General features: G+C 35.6%; 2 protein-coding genes across 2 annotated transcripts; both read right to left on the minus strand.

Annotated features, from left to right (window-relative positions):
• Positions 1 to 739: 739 nt before the first annotated feature.
• LOC110705749 (DNA-directed RNA polymerase 2, chloroplastic/mitochondrial-like) lies at positions 740 to 10,805 on the minus strand. The gene is made up of 19 exons (XM_021883671.1): positions 9,541 to 10,805; positions 9,233 to 9,448; positions 9,027 to 9,160; positions 8,860 to 8,926; positions 8,598 to 8,656; positions 7,528 to 7,645; positions 7,229 to 7,342; positions 6,937 to 7,068; positions 6,431 to 6,847; positions 4,939 to 4,989; positions 4,488 to 4,558; positions 3,986 to 4,070; positions 3,399 to 3,551; positions 3,194 to 3,268; positions 2,670 to 2,759; positions 2,523 to 2,570; positions 1,872 to 1,986; positions 1,663 to 1,766; positions 740 to 1,311 (listed from the first exon to the last, which is right to left on the minus strand). The coding sequence occupies exons 1-19, from the start codon at positions 10,471 to 10,473 to the stop codon at positions 1,201 to 1,203; spliced, it is 3,093 nt and encodes a 1,030-aa protein (XP_021739363.1). The 5' UTR covers positions 10,474 to 10,805; the 3' UTR covers positions 740 to 1,200.
• Positions 10,806 to 11,876: 1,071 nt separating this feature from the next.
• LOC110705750 (protein ABHD17B-like) lies at positions 11,877 to 18,651 on the minus strand. The gene is made up of 6 exons (XM_021883672.1): positions 17,627 to 18,651; positions 16,946 to 16,982; positions 16,587 to 16,823; positions 16,458 to 16,505; positions 12,415 to 12,866; positions 11,877 to 12,291 (listed from the first exon to the last, which is right to left on the minus strand). The coding sequence occupies exons 1-6, from the start codon at positions 17,926 to 17,928 to the stop codon at positions 12,222 to 12,224; spliced, it is 1,146 nt and encodes a 381-aa protein (XP_021739364.1). The 5' UTR covers positions 17,929 to 18,651; the 3' UTR covers positions 11,877 to 12,221.
• Between the last annotated feature and the right edge of the window lie 1,330 nt (positions 18,652 to 19,981).

Consider the following 19,981-nt stretch of genomic DNA (forward strand, 5'->3'; position numbering starts at 1 on the left):
CTTTAGTTTAGCTAGCGTACACTAATAAATCTTCCCTTAATTTTACTTGGTAAATTGGAATTACTTGGTATCCAATCCAATTTATGACAGTTTTAGTTTCTTAAAATAAAAGGGTGAATAGTAATCCTTCTGTTTATATATCGACCTTGTTTAAATACGTATTTTACTTGTGGTTTTTTTTTTTTTTTACCTCTCTAACTTATGTGTATTAGTTTCAAGTAGTATGAAGTATATGATTATGTCTCTTTATTTTTTTGTCACATTGTTTATTTTTTAATAAACTTTATTACACTATTTTATCTCAAATTTTAATTCATCAACAAACCACACTTTCATAAGTGAGATAGTGAAGTAAACACCGGAAAGAAAATTTCCTAAGATACCTCTAATTAATTTGGGACTTTTGGTAATTTAGGAAATTTTCCAATAAGGTTTTATGAATAGTGTAGTGGGATTTGATTTTATGTTATTTAAAGAGCACTTTTATCAATAAATTATCAAATTATTGGCAACTTTTAGACATTCTGGGTAACATTTTAGGATAACATTAATATGGAGGAATCTTTACTAAATAACAGATTAGTAGATTACCCATCGCACATACTGTAAAAAAATAAGGAATTGTATTAGGATTTAGGAGTACAGTTCCCCCATGAGGAGGGGATTCTAATGTTCTTTCTTTTCTTTTATTTCTTTGCTTTTATAAAAAAAATAAAATAAAATAAATAACCAAAAAAAGTTCATAAAATGTGAAGAATTTGTTCAATTAGATTAGAAGGGAGAAGAGGATGTTCAAGGTTCCTAGCTTTAAACGGCGTAATATATACAGTAAGGGTATACAGCAGGACTTTTTTCTCAGAGGAAGCTCTCTAGTTCTGTACATTACATACAAGAAATCACCTATCTTGGCTACATTACATGTCAATTTACTATAAAGAATGGCAAGAATTGCTCGAATCTGCAGTCATTCTCCTGACTTGCCACAAATTGTAACAGTCCTCTTGTCTGTCAGATGATTATGTCTCAGTGGCTTCTCATCAAAAGGCAGAAGCCAGTACCTAGCTACAGAAGATCATCTGAATCCTAGCAAGTGCACTACATAGAAGCTGTTCGTGTCACAAGGGAGCAGCAGCATGGCATGTGCCTTACCCAGTGGTGGCGGAAGAGGGGATGATTAATACAGTGACAAATTCTGTTGGCTCAGTTGAAGAAGTATGGTGAATTTAAAACTTCCCTCAGTTCAAAGTCTCCTCGCTCGTGCAGAGGAGGAAAGGATAGTGTAGGGAAAGATTGCTGGAAACTTTCCAGTAACTGTCAATGATCCAAAGAAAGGAATAAAATGATTCAGCTTTGGAAATAAACATCTATAAAGCAGATCAAACAGTAAGTATATAGTTTCCACTCAAGCAATAATTTTTCAGAGTAATTCAAGAAGAAGCAAGGAATATCTTAAATGCATAACCAGATAGTTTTCCCTTGGTCTCTTTCCAGGAGAGGCCTTCTGCGTTACAACTGTAAATGGTTTTTGCTGTTACGTTCATGAGCTATGCACAAGGCCATTTTTATTTTAGAAGGGTATACCTATTCGTCTATTACCAATGTAAATCATAGACAGATAATGGCACAAAAAAGCACCAACTATTATCTACACGCGCAACTTACATTTTCCAATATTGGTTGTTCATAGAGTTCCACAAATTTTTCACGAAGTATCATGCTCATCTGATCCACATCGCACGCATGAGTCCAATATGAATCATGAACTCCTAAAATCATCAAATGCAAAGAAATAAGCAAGAATCACATCTAAATCCCCTGAAATAACAAAGAAAGGAAAAGTATTGAGAGTAAATACAAATATAAATATAAACCTGCAAAGTTTAAGCCTGCTTGTTTGCAGGCCACTGCAGTCATCATCATATGTGACCCATCAAGGGAATGAACAAAATTTGGTGGAAAAGCTGACTTCTGTCGCTTAACCATAATCTGCGACAAAGGAAAAAAAATAAAATAAAATCAATGGTTATGCTCAGTTATTGCAGAGTTGTGTAGACTGATTTGCAAAACAAAATTCTCTATCTCTTCAGACATCCGTAACAACAATACTTTGGTTCAAGTTCAACAGAAGGCTTCATTGCTTATGAGACTGCAGCAACCAAAGAAGAATTCACCTAGTATAAAGGTGCAGCAATCTCAGCAAAGAACAAAAGTGATATCATTATAGTAGGAGTGCAACATTTACAATGTGGATAATTTTGCAAAAAAAAAACTATGGAAACCTGCACACAATAGACATGGTCATCTAGGATTTCTTTCACAGGAAAAGATATTGAAATTGTATTCCAATGCATTATAGCCTTTATAGGATTGTCTTGATTTAGTCATTTGCATACATATCTTTTCTAAACATTGTGACCACTTTCACTTAAATAAAAACAAAGAAAATATATGCAAGTCATTAATAAAGCTTTTAACTACCATGAGCAATTTAAAAATTGGACAACAGAATTCAAGAATAATACCTTTTCAGTTTCTCTTTCCAGCGTCAACATTTGAAGGGATGTTCTGATCTGCATCATATATATCAAACAAGCGAATATTAATCTTCCTAAGATAAATTTCAAACAGAAAAAGGAAGGCAAACAAAGAAAGGGTAGATGATTCCGTACCAGATGCCTACCCTTCTTGCAGTAAGGTTGCACAACAGGAAGACCCAATGGCGTTGTCCACCTCACAGGCTGATTTTCTGATGCAATAATCTGCACAAATTTCAGCCATCAAGTAAATGCATATAAGGTAACACACACAAAAGATAAAGAAGCAAATGGTGGGGAGGCCACATCCACACAAATTCATATCAAAAGCTCACATCTTAAATAGCATGATTAACATCACATAATGTTATAATCTAAACCAGAAATTTTGTAATTTAGGGACATGTTATACAGGTTTGTGTAAATGGGGGATGGACATTTAGAATATTATTTATTACAGAAGTTAATGGTTTTTAAGATTAATTACTACTCCTAATTTACTTCTCACAAAGGTACTCACCGATGGCCCGTCCACATAAATAAAAAATAACAACATTTTAACCACAACCAATACACAAGCATGCAGAGAAAAAAAAAATGTAGCAGCCAGTAAAACATAAAAGCACATGTCTACGCATATAATTGTAGGTAGGAAAAACCTTCGCACAATCACCAAGCCAGCTCATAATACTACGGGCAGCTTGAAACATCTCGCCTAGCGCAGTTAATGTAACCTATCCAAACAGTAAGAGAACACTCATCAGTCAAGTCCCTGGAAAGAACAGAATGGTCAAAAGTCCTGCTAACATAAGCAGGTTCTGCACTTAGTAGAAACTAAGCTCTAAGTCATCCACACAGTCTTACTCTGGCTGCATAACAAGCTGCCCCATAAATCTCTGTCTCATCACTAAATGCAGCACGTTCTTTTAACCTCCTCTTGATCTGCTCTCTAGCACCAATATAAGTGACACCATACACTGAGGTCATCACTGTCTGCTTAACCAATTTCCTGTCCACCTACATTTGGAAGAAGCATAAGACTGTAAAGATGAGAACATAACAGAGAGATTATAACTTGTAGCAAGTCTATATTATTCAGCTAAATTCAGGCATCACAATGTAAGACTAATCTTAGGAGGGGCAATATGGGAAGTTTAATATTATTTGGTTTATAGTCCTTAGCTTTAATATAAATTATAAATAGATAGAGGGGGGAAGGGAAAAGGTAGGCATGAATTGGGTTATTGGAAATAGAGAGTGGCAACCTCAAGTTGCTAATAGGAGAGTTGTAGGCTAAACCTACTACCTTTATAAGCTTCCAGCCATTATCAATCGAATTATCAAGCCTTTATCCTTATTTATTTGTTTTGTTAAATCAGAAATACTAAGCTAGAACATCAGTCCATTACACACAACCTACTCAACACAAAGCAATTAATTAAACCACAAACCTGGTTGATCAGCTTCCTTGCATGCACAGTGTCTGGAAAATCAGCGGGATCTTTCTTGGCATCTTCTTGCATGATGGAAAGAACTCTGCATCATAAAATCACAAACATTCAACTGTCAGAGTTTTACGACAAAATTGGGATTTTATAAGCGTTCCTTGGCACAAAATTTTAATATAAGCATTCAAGGGAAACATGGAGAAAAATCTAATAAACACATCAGAGCATATTCAAACCCAATGCTATACATTCAAAGCTTAAACCCGAATCAATGGTAACAGTCAGTCCATTAGCAGCATTCATATAAAAATAACCTGTACCTAAAATTCTCACAGCATTGTAGGCATTGAAACTGGCGATCACATAGAACTGACCTTACACTCACAAATACATGCAAGTGATCTGAAGTAAGACTAGGGGGCATTGGGGGATGATGTCCTTAATCACAGCTGAATATAATATATATACTATAATGCAAAGCAAAGGGAAAGCCAAGGGTCCTTACCTAGCAGCTATGCCTGAGTAAACATCAGCTGGTTTTTCTCCAGCAACAAGATTGACAGCTGCTGCTCCCAACTGAAATACAAATACTTTGTGAGAAATCAATAACTTTCTCTGCCAACATCCCCATCGCATTTTTCTACCCTCCCCCCCACCCCACCCCTCTTTCTCTCTCAAACTTCCCCTTTGATTTAATATAATTGGATATAACAGGAGGGAGAGTTCTCTAATTTCAACCCACACTTGATCTTATTATACGACATTTTCATAATTCAAACTTACATGGAAGTGAGGGAAGATGGAGAAGAGATTAACCTAATCAATCAAACATTTCACAGCCTTACCCTACCTACATTTGCAGTAAAGCTATGTCCTTTACATACCAAATTAACTAAATGACCAATTATTAAACACTAATAGCAAGACTTCAAAATAACAGAGAATGAGGGAACTACCTTATCTCTTCCAAGAGCAGCATAGTGCTGTAATCCATTGCAAGAACCATCCTATTTAAACGGAAAGGAGAATATTAATCAGCTCATATGTAGCTGAAAACTGCTCACACTTCACATTTTAAATTAGATGGGAAAAAAATTTATATGAACAGTGCCAAAAAGTTACTTGGAAGAGGGGGGAAAAGAAAAATAGGTAAATATCAATTATCTTGTCTCATATTGCCAACCCAGCATCTTAGAACTACAGCTTGATCAAAACTAAGTGTCACAAAATGTCTACGTTTTTGACATGATGAAAGTTTAGAGATGTTGAGTTCAAGAAGAAACAACTCAAACAAACTGGAACACGAAATGAGATTAATTCAAGATAAACAAGCAGTTTGTTTATCCCTGCAATCCATAAAGAGCTCTGCATCATCTGCTCAATATTGAAAGGAAGGGAAATGCAATTTTTTTTTTTTTTTTTTTTTTTATAGATGGTAACTTAATGCTAGCAACACCTTAGTGCAGTAGCATATAATTCCAATGATGTCTTTTGCCTGGGAATAATATAGCACAGAAAGTTAACATTATAAAGCTATCTTTGATCCTCGGCAACCTAGAAACATAAACCTCTGCTTAATTCATCCTATTTCATGTGATGTAAATTCAACCTGATAGGTCCATGTGGCTAATGTTCATCCCTCCACTTAATTCACAAATGTTTTTTTTTTCCTTCAACTAAACGTATCTGCTTCTTTCACACTACACAGCACAGAGCAAGCTACTATTATCATCCACTCCTTGCATATTCAACAACCATAAGGACTTCCATAATCAAGGAATGTTGAAAAAGATAAGAACACATGAAAATACTCACTTTGAAATCCCTTAGCCTCCAACAGCAATACACAAAAGATAGCTAGAATAATAATATTTATTTTTTCATTTATTTACATTTTTGGTGAATTCCATAAAAGCAGTTTGCCAGGTCATGGAAGTTTACATAGCACAGGATTGTAAAACAATACTTGTACGAAGTTGCTTCTAGGGTGGCTCTACTTTGGTTCTTTAATTGGATTGCATGATCTACCTTGTTAGATCATACATTTGAAAATCCTGCTGACCTCATTAGTTCTTGCAAGAATAAATTAATCAGAATGTTTAGCCAGATACAATCCCATTGTTTAATCCCTAAAGTAAGGTATAGATACAGTGCATAATAAAGTATTTATTTTCTTTGCATGATCAAGATTATAAGATTCGTCAATCCCTGACATAGAAAGAACAGCCCACAGCCAGCTAGGGAAAACTTCCTCAAACCAGTTTGTCCAACTTTGGTCATTATATACCAGGCCAAGGTTTTTCAACATATAATTGGAAGCAGAAGGTTTGTTAGCAAATAACAAATAGTAATACGTAAAAAATTTAAATTCAAACTTACTACAGTAATAGCCTATCCAACTGAACCATTCAAGGTAAACTTTAAAGCAGAAAGTCTTTAATTGCTCACCTGATGAACTGGAACATGGGACTTGTATAATTTAGGGCAAGGACTTCTCAGAGCTTCAGCTAAATCAATACAGACAGCTAAACACTGAAAAGGATCTTCTGCTTTCAGCCACCAACACCTTCCTTCCAGGGGCTTATCCACAGAGTCAAATATATCATCCAAATGGTTCTCAGTAAATGCTATTCGACCCTCTAGAGATAATTTGTCGACGCCACCCGCATAAAGATTTGCCACATGTATTTTCAACCAACGCAATCCTGATTTTCCAAGAGCTCGACCCTCTGCAAACTCTAAAATGCCTCGACACATATCAGACCCTAGATGGTTCAAGTATGGGTGCATTGGATATGCTCGACCGCGAAAATCAACATTATGCGGATAGAAAAAGCCTTCCTCGTCCTTCATTTTCCGAGCAACCTATTTTTTGAAAAAAGGTACTAAGTCATGTCTATACCATGACTTTAAGAAATACCTTAAGTGGACAGCTCAAGGATAATTTTACTAACCGCAAGTTTGAGTTCTACATCACAGCGTTGAGAATGTCGCTCCCGATTCTCTTTCTTTACAGACCTGACTTTCCACTTCCATGCCTTCAGCTCAGATTCATCTTCTGTGTCTGGTTTTTCTGGCAGAGGAACCTGCAATAAAAAAAAATATAATAATCATAAATAATAAAAAATAAAAATAAATAAAAATAAAAAAACAACAAAAAAACCATCTCGATGTTTTTTAGAATGGAAAGAGGAGCCTAACATGAGAACTAATATACTTAGAATGGAAAGAAATGAGATAACTCACATCATCTCGATCAACTAAGTCAGCCAGACGACCTCCATTAGCCCATACCCTATCTACAATGCTAAGAACTTTTTTATTTACCCTCCATTTCGTGTTTCCAAGTGTATCCAAGGCCTGTGCAATTTTATAAATAAATAGAAAAATAAATAATATTGCTGCAAAGGATAACCAGTAGCAATTTAATACAGAATTTGTATCAGTCACTTTCAGAGAGCAAATTCGTAAGATCACAAGAAGTAGACAAAAGAATAAAGTGCAAAAGCAGATTACGCAGAAAGAGATCTTTTTCCCTCCCTGACCTCAAAAACTGATTTTAGCTGTTCCTCAGAGGCCGTCCTAACTGCTACTCTCTGATTCTTGGATCCATGAGTTCGCATGACAAATGATCGCAAAACCAAGTATGCTCCTTTATCATAACTACAACAAGACAACCATACAACAGTAAGAGACATAACCAGTATTTCAAGAAACCACGTTGAGTCTGATTCTTAGGACATCACTAAGCCACTTTGAAGGTAGACCTTTGTTGTTGCAATTCCACAGAAACAAAAATACGAACCCAGTCACCCACCCTGGGCCCCAATAAAGTTAAAATATCTGGGGAAAGCACAAGAGGCTAAACTGCAATTAAAGCCCACAATTACAGCTCAGTGGAAAATCTAAGAGGGGGCTTTGGTTCCTCTTTCATCAGTTTGCATAGAGAAACTAAGTATCTAAGTTCACCACTCCTTCTCTCAGTGTCTCCCTATTAACTTTGCTGGTTCTTCTCACTCCATCCCTAGAACTCCTAGATATTCCTTGTACTTAACAATTTAGATGCATCTTCCAGCTCTCACAAAGCACCAGTCACTCAATACTTCTAGAAATACATCTAAGGGAAAATGAGCACATGGTCTTCAAAAGAAACACCACCAACAAAAGTTTCTACAAAATTACATAAAAAATATATGTAGCTTAACGTTGGAAAAATTAGGGGAGAAACAATCAGTGATTAGCTCAAATTATGTCACACTTTTAATGGAACTAGCCAATGAAAGAGGAGACTAAAAAAAAAAGCACACTACAGGATTCAGACAGTATTGCATTTAGGAGGAAGTTGAAGCTTGAATCTAACAGGGTGCATGGAAGAAGTATTACAGAGAGAATACGGTAATTATTTATTAGGCTATAGTAATATAAGAGACAATGTGAATATGTGATGCACAAAACTCAGACAGGGTTACCAACGAGACTGGTCAAAGTATTTGGGATTGTTATACACAAAAATTGATTATGTTTTAGGAGTATAAGGACTTAGAGAGAAAAGAGAATAATACACCATTACACCATGACATGAAATATATGTGAAGTATGAGGCATAGGGTCATACCCCGTCCATTTTTCTGGAGGTACCAACATTGGCATATAAGGGATAACCATGTGCCTTGGCTGCAAAAGCAACAACAGATGTTTATGGTAACTGTTTTCCAAAGATTATAAACAATCTATAACAGGGGCAATAGCAAGTAAAAATGCTTTGCAGAGAAATCACCGAGTGCATAGACAAGTACAGGAAAAGCACAAATGAACTTTTAACTTTTTTGGCCCAACAACAGAATTGATTCTTATAAACTTTACAAGATCCAACTTACAGTTTTTTCAAGACCTTTGATAACCAGTGGGTCACATTCAATCATCCCAAATCTTCGGCTGGTTTTCCTGTTAAAAAAAAAAACCCAAAGTTCATTCTTATTTACATAGCAAATCAAACAGACCCGATTGAACTAGTTGATGCATTAGAATAGAGATCTTTCATTACTTGTTCTCAGGGCCAACATTTTTCAGAGAATGCACAAAAGCTGGTCGAACGTCAGGAGCATCACTAGCTGTTTGACTAACTGGAGGTTGTATGTATGCTGTTTGGACCAGCAACTCGATCAGACGACTCCCAACCTGCAACAAGGAAATGAGGATGCTTCCTTCTTATAAATGAGATATGGTACAAGTTTAGGTAAAAACAACTACCTTAGCCCTTGCCTCCGCACCCCAAGGCTTCAAATGACCTTGAGAATCAACAATTTTCAGCGCTTGTCGCCGCTTTTGTTTATTAATTAAGCTATTTACGTTCTTTCTAAGATGCTGTTGCTCTTGGATCTCAGCATCAGAACCAGCTTCATCAGATTTTTTACATTTGTCACCTTTTTTCTTCTTTGTTTTCTCTAAAAATGTGTGTATCCTAACCTATATTAGCCATGTATCATGATAAAAAGCATTAGTACTTGAAATCAATACATATGCCATAATTCAAAGGAAGAAAACACGAGTTTACCCACTTCTTGTTCAATGGCTTCGCCTATAGCACAAGCCGCTTGAACAACCTTTGCAGAGCCATAGCCACTTGCAGTCATTAACATTCCCATCAACTTATGCATTGTTATAATTGCCATCATATCTGCAGGTAACTGATCGAAATACGGCCCATATGCACCTCTGCACTTCCCTTGCCTGATTATTTCTTGCTCCTCTATAATGCTATCTCGATATGGCTCAAACCAACCAAGAAACAATGACTTCATATATGGCAAATTAGGTGCCAGCTTATGCTCACACATATCAGCTAAAAGCTCCCTATACTCATTAGCTGCCTGTTGCCATGACTCAGTCTCAAGCTTTATCTGCCTATTCCTAAGCTTATGGTACTTGTAAGGCGGCATACCCGCCACCATTTTCGGCTGTCTTTGCCGTGATTCTCGCCATTTTGCCCTATTCTCTTCTTTTCTCATCTCCTCCACCAACTCCTGAATTTCATCAAAAACCGAATCATCATCCTCCAAATCAGTTGACGAGGCTAATTCGGCCTCGACAACACTAGCAAACCCTTTAGGACATAGAACATTTGAATTACATTGATTACTCAAAAACCCAGAAAGAGGTCTCTCCTCAATCTCTTCCTTCATCAATGACCCGCCTTTTCTACAAAAACCCGCCTCAGAAAAGTTCACTTTTTTACAACAACCCATCTCAAACGGCCTTAATTTCGACCTCTCAGCTATAACACAATCATGGGAAACCCCCAGAAAGCTAAAATTACGCGAAAATAAATTTGGGGTTCTAGAAATGGCTTGTTTAGCAAAGTTTCTCCACATAACTGTGGAATCAAAAGAAGGGTTTACCACAAAAGTACTCCTTGATTTACAAATTGAAATATAAGGGTCAAAATTCTGCGATAAATTAGCAGGAAATGAAGAAATACTACTACTGGACATCAAATTGTTCTAATCGATTAACAAGAAATTCTTGGGAAAATGAAGAATTAGAGGAGATAGCAGAAAATGGAATTACCAGAATTGGATGGGTAGAAGAAGAAGACGAGAAATACATGAGTGTTGAAAAACCCCTTCTAAAACCTCAGCTTCTGGTTTGTTTTCGGTGAAACAGCCGACTTCAGGATGAAAGTGAAGTCTAGATTTTTGTAAATTTGCTCAAAAATATCTTCAACAAATTTTACCATTGGAGGTTGAAGATAATTTGGAACACATAATAATTAATACAGAGTAATAGAGTATTGAGTATATGATTATTTGGTGATTAAGGGTTTAGGGTTTATGGTTGCTAATAGAATCTCATTTAGTACTATGTACATACTATAGGTTTGGCAATTGGCATTTTTTTTATGTACATACTTATATTATTTTATTCATCATACACCATATACCATAAGTAGTACGCAGTATGATTTATAAATAAAAAAAACCTAAAAATAGAAAACTACAACCACCTATAAATCCATTTTATTGTGTGTGGTACTCCCATTTTATTTTATTTTAACCATTAGAAGGACGAAAGTTAGAGAACATATTGAATTGTATAAATTATAAAATCTGCTTGTCTCATTCATGTGATTTTTAATTTGTTTGATTGAGAATTATTTCCTTAAATATAAGTATATAGGCAATATTTCAAAGAATTACTTGTGAGAGTGATTCTATTTGACTATTAACCTTCATTTTAGTTACCTTAGTCTTTTTTTTTCTTCTAAATTTAACACATATCTATCTAGACTTGGTTTGCAAAATAAGAATTTAAAAAAAAAAAAAAAATCAATGATTAGATATGTTTCTTAAAATTATAAGCTAGTATTTTCATTTTGATTATATATCTTTTATTGCTTATTTAGTTAGTCATTTTATCGTGTGTAATAGCATACATTTCATCGTACATTTTTAATTACTTTAGTAAAAGGTAAGATAAACTATTAAAGCAACAAATTACAACTACTCTATATAAAATACTTATACTTCGGGTCTGTTTTCATTAGATTATTTTCAGTTCAATACAATTCAGTTCATTTCATATCAGTCAATGAATACAGGCTCTTCATATGTGAATTCCAACTTTTTGAGTCTTAACTGTAAATCTAGTCCAACTGATTCCAGCCATTTCACGGACCCTTGACCGGACGAGAGAGCATTATCCATCATTTGACCCTCAACAGTTTTTGAACTTAGGCCATTTTACTGTACAAAAAATGTGGCTCATCTCCCAGGCACAAAAAGGCGACTTTATTTGGCCACATCTCATGATCAGATGTAGCAACTTACGAAGAGTGGAGTAGTAGACTGATGGAGCAACAAATATCAGGAAGATTGAAGAATCAAACATTTGAGGCTAGACTTACAAACTTCGACAGAATATGATTTGTCAGAATTAATATAGGACAAAGCTTTTTAATTAGTATATTTACATGAGAGAATGCAAGAGCATTGTACAAACAACTCCTGCCTTTGCTCAGCATACACAACTAGACAAGGAAGACACAACAAGGTAATCGTCATTGATCCCGACAGATAAAAAACTGACATGCAGTAGACAATCTGCCTCAGGATCAACAAGATACTGTTATTTCTCTTAAAGTTGAGGAAAAACAATCCCAGACCCCCACAACACTATCAAATATATAAAAGAAAGGAAAAATTACAATCTCAGTTCGTGGACAGGCCTCTTCCCTTCTCCATCACCCTGTGGCTGAAGGCCTAAAACAATCAATATTGCACAATCCCACATATCTTATCATCCCACCAAATCTGCAAAATCAGTGTTCGAAATAAACAACAATTCAGAGGATAAGCTAGAACTGGAAGTGGCAAAAGAAATTAAGGGATGACAGTCAACAAAAGAAATTCCGAGTTGTTCTGCGTTTAACTGACCTATCAACACTATTCCGAGCTTTATCAGGCCGTTCAATAGAGTTATTTGCTTTATCAGGAAGATCTAAACTCTTCCTCGATTTTTCTCTGTTGTCGGTACTGGTTCTTGACTTGTCTCTTAAATCTAAGCTTTTCCTGGATTTTTCTTTTTGGTCCATACTTGCTCTAGGCATTTCTCTTTGATCAGCACTTGATCTTGATTTATTATCTCGACAATCTGTGCTGCTCCTCCGTGGATGATCCAATCGTTCAGAACTCAATCCAGATCCGCTTCTTAATTGTGGTGATTTCTCAACAACAGATATGAACTTTTTAAGATGTTTTATGTACTCTGGATAAAGCTCCAAGTCACAGTGATTTCCACCTTTAACCCATAATGGCTCATACTTTTCTTTACAATTCTCCCACAGTTGCTTACCATGAGACCAATCAACCACGTCATCAGATGTCCCCTGCAGCATCAACAAATGTAAGTATATCATCATCTTCTCATACAAGTATAAATTAGTTGGCAGGTTGGCACATGGTTGTCAAAATTTGAAATAGAACTGAACAGTGAAGATAGATTGAGTGCCTGATCAAATCTAGATAGGAGGTTACATTCATGTTCATATGTGATAAATTCTCGCTCAATGAAGTGGATGTGCAACTAAGATGAAACACTACACCAAGAGTCCAGTAAAAGGAAGTTTAACCATCACCAGTCAATGAATACAGATATGACTAGATTTAGGGATAGCAAAACTGTAAAAGATCATAGTGTTGTACCATACACCCTTTGTACTCCCAGACTCACTCAATAAATATAAACTGCCTCCCTAACTAAAATCATTAGCATGGTCAAGTAACAAAGAAAATCACCATGGATAATTGATACCTGAACTATACTTAAACTTTAGTGTGCGCCTTACTCTCAACACCTACTCCCTTCCCCCACCCCACCCCCACAAAAAGAAAGAATAAAAAAGGTTTAACAGAATTTCTTGACACACTAAAATAACAAGCCATAACATCATGAATTTTCACTAAATAGTTAAGATTATGATTATTCAAGGTTCCTTCTTGCACTCAATCAAAATTTAGAACTTTAGAAGAGAGTTATGTTGGGGATCAAAGAGGGCGGAAAAGAGCCAAATGGTAAGTCAAATAGCCACCTTTGCAATTTGTCTACACTTAGGAGGAATCTTGATTTGCACTACTGTAAGACCAATAGTAGACCATTCCAAAATTACATCAAATTTTCTAACAAGTAGATTTTACTTTGAAAATAAGACATACCAAGTTTCAATCGATTTCCCATTCCCGGAATCAACAAACCCAACCCCACACCAAGCTATCCCCCCAGTAATATATGACAGTATTATAGCTTTATACTTGTAATAAATAAGATCGTGAACACACTGATATTCATTCCAGTGCCTCTTCACAAAATTTTAAATCCAAGTCATTGTACTCCATACTACATTACTACCTACCATGTGGGTAGCCAGGTGACCTTAGCAACATTAGGCCTTAAGAGTTACAATCTTACTAGTTACTATATAATATAGCTACATGATATCACTTACTTTTATTTTCTTTTATAGCCCTTCACAAGACTTTTCTCTCCCCTTGAGGATTTTGTAGGTGCTATGAAAACATGTTAAGTTTCTTATTTATATTATTGTCAGTCTCCACCCCTCATTTGCACCAAAAAAGAAACAAATACCAAGAAGAACAAGGTTTAAACTATGTTATAGCTGCCAGCCTGCCACCACACATACAACTCAAAAACACCACAGTACCCACAGGATCACAACTCCCATGCTCACAAAATTCTAAGACACCATAGAATTCCAACCCTTCAACAGATAAAACAAATAAATGATGATTACAGACATGAACACACCACAAAAACATTTTCTTCACCCATCCATACTCCATAGTGCGGTTTTCCGCCTGATAGGTGGTAGCTAGGGTTCTTCTTCTCCGATTCTTTGAGTTCACTTTATTTTGTATATCTAGCTACAACTGAGACCTGACTACATTCTATTAGTATCTATCCTATTTGATCCTTGGCTGAAAACAATAAAGCAGAGGTATGCAATAGCCACCATCACACAACCATTTTTAAATATATTCAGAAAAAGCAAAATAAAAGTTCAGCAACATGTCATGTTGGTCCAATAGAGTTTAGAGTTTTGGACGCTACTTGAGTTCAGGAAAGATAACAGACTAGTCAATTGCATTTACCCCTCATTATCTGCGGCAAAGAAAGCTTTACTTCTCCAACTTCCTTATATCTCAATTACAAGTTGTTTTCTTATATTCCTTCTTATTTAAATTGTTTTCAATTAGAAGCATACATGCTTTCCAGATACCCTATTGGATGATTTCTTACAGCATGTTTTCCAAGTGGAATTCTGAAGCTACCTGCTTAAAAACACATAGATGACAAGAAACTACTGGTTACACTTGCTCCTAAACAGTCTGCAGCTGAGAAAGTTTTACTCCAATCATTTTCCCATTTCCATCTTAGTAAATATGTTGCTTTCTTCATATGCTATCTGAGTTTCCCTTAATTATACTCCTTAAAGATACTAGTAGTGAGGCAACACCGAACAAACACTCGTAGAAAAAAGTCTCCAGGATTCTTCCTATTTCAAATAATTGTTTTAACAGAATATCTTGACATGTTTCTCATTAACAGTGCATTGATGAAATTTTTTGACATGGCAACACACCACACGTTACATCTTTACATAATTGTTTTTATCTAAGTAATTGGTAGTTCCATCTTTCACTTAGATAACAATAAGCATTGGAGTCAGAGGGATGGCAGAGAGCCAATTGCCAAGTCAAGTAGCTACTTATACGGCTATGATGCAAGTATGCAACATATCTGCAGCAAGGACTTTCGGCTTCCATAGTGTAAAAACAATAGTAGTCCATCCCAATATGGCAACTAACCTTTCAACAGATAAGTTTCGCATTGACGATAAGTTATAACAAGCTTCAAATCTTTCCGTTCTTACACTCAATTAATCCATAACCATGCCCAGCCACCCCTAAATAGACAGTGGTAGAATAACTAACACTTGTACTCAATAGAACTTGAACATACTGAGTTACATTTGTCTCTTTACATATTTCAAACCTAAAATTCTCTGTACTCCAGAACCAACTCGTAATACCGTCAGATATTCAGATGTGTGATCAGCCTCTTCCCTAAGCTCAAGATGTAAAATGAAGACATCACAAGAGTCCAACCTTTCAACGGCAACAACAACAAAACATATGATGTACTGCCAGGTGCCAGTCAAGTCCACTACTTCAAGAAAATCCAAGTTCATCCATTGATTTTTCTTGGCTGAATGCAACAGAAAGGAGATGTACACAATCACTCAAGGTTACAGTGGGCAAGTAACACCATATGACCATATCAGTCTTGCAGAGTGTTGGCCAGGAAAATTGGTAAAGTTTGGAAGTTACTTGTATTCAAGAGAAGTATATGACAACCCAAATGCACATATGTCTCTCATAGACTGAACCTCAGAAAGCTTTACTCCTCTAATTTCCTTGTTTCCATCGAAAAATCAAGTTGTTTTCTGTATTTGCTGATTATATGAGTTGCTTTCAGTTAGAAGCATACATATTTTCTAAATTTTCGAAGTTTTTGAATTCTACTAGAGTTGTTGAGATCAAAATCAATGAACCTCCTAACCTAAAGTGTCTGTAGTAAATTAAAGTGCATTATTAATTTGCTTCTCATTTAAGTTGCTTCTAAGAAAAGGAAAAAAAAAAATCACTTCCCCAAAGATTCTTATTCTAACTATGAGCAAATAATCTTCACAAAAGATCAGAAGCACACACCATACAACAAAATTCCATACTGCATCAACATTATAATGTAAAGGCACCCTTATATTATTACAATTACAATTTGAAGGATGTATAAAGGCACAAAGCACAATTCGAGCAAACAATTAAATGCAGCCTATGCAGGAACCTCGTGTAGTATGATATCAAAATTTCAAACTGTTGACGAGTCAGAGGATACTTACATGAATTACTAAAACAGGGCAACTGACCAACGGTATTTTGTCAATATTCTGCATTACAAAGAAATAAAGTTAGAAAAATTGCACTTGTGTATCAAAGCTGCTTGTCAGTCAACAAACACCTTAACCCACCTTATATATGTCAAACCAATATGACCTTTTTACTGGATACATAACCCGTAAGCCAGACATAATTGGACTATGAAGCACAACAGCTCTTAATTTTGGTAATCGAGTAGCTAAATCTAATGTAGGCCCACTTCCAACAGACTGCCCATATAATATAACATCTTCCTCCTTCACTCCATATCTTTCCACAAGACATCTATATGCAGCCTCTATGTCTGCATAAGTATTCTGCTCATTCGGCTGCAGGAACATAAGAACATAGAATTATATCTCCATTTGTGTTTTTTCCGTCGGATCAAAATCAAAATTCATCTATACAAGGTAAATAAAAAGGGGCAGTACTTGGTGATGCATTAACATACCTTGCCTGTAGACTGTCCATACCCAGAATAATCGTATCTGCAAGCAACAATAAAACTAGAAAGGATTAACCTACAATCATAAGCTAGCTAACTGATAAACAGATTCAAACAAACAGTGATCAGTCTGATCACAAATCAAAACAGCTCAAAGTAATGTCACCATGAAACCCAATAAGGGATACATCAATTCGCACAATAATTCCAAACATTAAAATTCAGCTCATTAACAATAGAAACTTCATCATTGCAAAAAGCTTCACAAAGGTACATAACAAACCCTTTCTAGGTCTCTATTCATCTCCGACGACTCCACCTAATCACCTTAATCTGATAATCTTTCTACACAAAAGATGGATTAAAGCATGTTCTTAGAAAATAATACAGACTATAATTACTATTTCAACAAACAAAAAATTCTTGCTTTCCCCATTAAATTAACCACAACCACCCAAAACAATCAACAGTTCCTGCCACACTACAACAAACAAACACTGAAAAGCAAAAAATCCCCCCATCAAATCAAAGAACAACACACATACACCAAATTTTATTCTTTTTCAATTCCATCAAATCAACTACAGAAAACCCAAAAATAATAATAAAACCTGTAATCAACAGAATTAAAGTACAAATTAATTTAAATAATAATAATAATAATAATGATTGAGTTCATGATTTTACCCCATCAAATTGACTCTGAGGTGAATACTGAGCTCCCCAAAAAGCTCATACATCTGTCCCAAATCAGCAGCATTACCATGAGAATATAGAACAGTGAGTTTTGCCACTGGATTTCTCATAAAAACTGCCACAATTTCATTCCCTTTTTTTGTACTTAGCTTCAAAACATCTGCATTTTCTCTCTCCACCACTTCACTCATCTTCATCTTCCCTGTTCCTTCCTCCATCACCACCTTATACGACGGTGGGTCCGGCGGAAAGAACGCGAATTTCGCCGCCATTGTCGATGTCACCGCCCCCATTTTATCAAATCCAAGATTAAATTAGCTCAAATTTTGTAAGATTTACAAAATTTTGGGTTCTCTACAACAATTCAAAATTCGAAATCAACAAATTCATCAAAAATTTATTTCTATTTTTAGAAAAAATATAGATATAGATATGAAATTAACACCATTCAACACCAACAAAAATTGAAAATTAGGGAATTTGAATAAATAAAAAAATAGTAATAAAAAGATTGCAAAATCAATTAAAACTACAGGTTTTGATTTTAAATACAGGAAAAAGATAAATACCAACGTTAAATTACCAGGAAAAAAATAAAAAATAATACGGAGTAATAAAAAATAAAAAAAGCTAATTGCTTTCCTCAAAAATCATGTGAAGTGGAAGCAACTTTCTCTCTCTTCTTGAATTTCTTTCTCTATGTACAGTAAACATGAATCATCGAAATCTACAACAATTGCATTAAATTAGGGCTAGGGTTTCGAGAGAAAGGGAAAATTTTTAAAAATTGCCTTTTTTTTGGTTTATTTTTTTATTTTAGGGAAGAGTGGCTTTAGCAGAGTGTAAAGTGTTAGATCTGTGTAGGATTTGTTTTATTTTCGTTGGTAATAAATAAATTTTGAAAGTCAGATGTCCAAATGTGAAAAAAGAGGAGAGAGAAATTTATTAAAGAGAGTTTTCCGGCGAAATATTGAGGTGTCACGTGCCGTGGAGTTTCGGAGTCGAAAATACCCATTAAATAAAATTATTTAGGGCTTTTCTTCCCCTAGAGCTCATGAATCGTATTCAACTTAATTTCAGCTCAGTTCAATTTAGCTAAGTTCTCAATTTCCTTCTCTCATAAAATATTCATTTCAACTCTATTCAGTTCCGTTCAGCTCATTTCAGTAAACCTGAATAGGCCCTTAGTAACATCGTTGGTTTGAATGATATCTACTCTGTACTTATATGTTTGTTTGGTAAAGAACTTTATAGAAAACTTTTAGCTTATAGAGTTTTACTAAAAGTTTAACTATTTAAAATATTATTTTGGATGTTTGGTAATATGCTTATTGAAATAGTGTTTTGGGCTTGGAAAGCTTCTTTATTAGTTATAAAGCTAGTTATTCCATAAGTTACTTTCAAAAAACTCTTATAACAAGCTGGATCATACAGAGTATATAGCTTTATAAGAGCTTTATAATACTTGTATTTGTCAAATACTTTTATACAATCAGTTATCTGCAATAAAATAGTTAGACCAACTAATATAACCAGTTAGTTAAATAATTTTTTTAAGGGAAAGTTAGTTAAATCATTGGGAAAATTGTCAAAAATAATACAAACTTTGAGCGATCCGTCAAAAATAAGTCAAACTTTTAATTATTACTAAATAATACAAACTTTGGTAAGTATCCGCTTTAAACAGGTTATAACCGGTTGGTGACTTAATTAGTAGGTTTATGGGACACGTGTCGTTATTCTATTGGTTTGATAATTGAATTTGTTTGTTTTTTTCATTTAATGTTTTTAATTTTTTAAAGATATAAAATGACATTTATTATTATTTTAGAAATTAAAAAAAAAAAAATCTCAGCCACCTACTGAACCAGCCCCCCACCCTGCTAAGACCAACAACCGCCTTTGACTAACGACGGTTCGTCGACCACTGTCCCTAAATCCGGGCAAACACCAACCCAGTACTCTCTCCCAATGCAGACCCAACCCTCTCCCTTCCCCTACCTTATTGCATAATAGTTGTGACGCCTCAGCCCAAACCGCTGCGAAACCCCACAAAATTAGCCCAAACCATCGGGAATGAGAAGAATGTGTTTCGGGCTACAGCGGGATGGGGTTTCGTGGGTGGAGGAGGAGGTTTCTTGGGTTTTTCATGGGGAGGAGAATGGGATTTCGGTGATGGTAAATAGGTGGTTCAAGGGAGGGGGAGGGCGAGGGCGAGGGCGAGGGCGACGGTAGGTATAAATAGGCGGCGGGCCGGCGGTATAGCTGAGGCTGGCGCTGTCGGGGACTAGGGGAGGGAAGCTGCTGGTATGTGACTATGTGAGGGAAGAGGGGTGGCCGATGGTA

The sequence above is a fragment of the Chenopodium quinoa genome, unplaced genomic scaffold (genome assembly GCF_001683475.1).
Source record: "Chenopodium quinoa cultivar QQ74 unplaced genomic scaffold, ASM168347v1, whole genome shotgun sequence".
Classification (NCBI taxonomy): domain Eukaryota; kingdom Viridiplantae; phylum Streptophyta; class Magnoliopsida; order Caryophyllales; family Amaranthaceae; genus Chenopodium; species Chenopodium quinoa.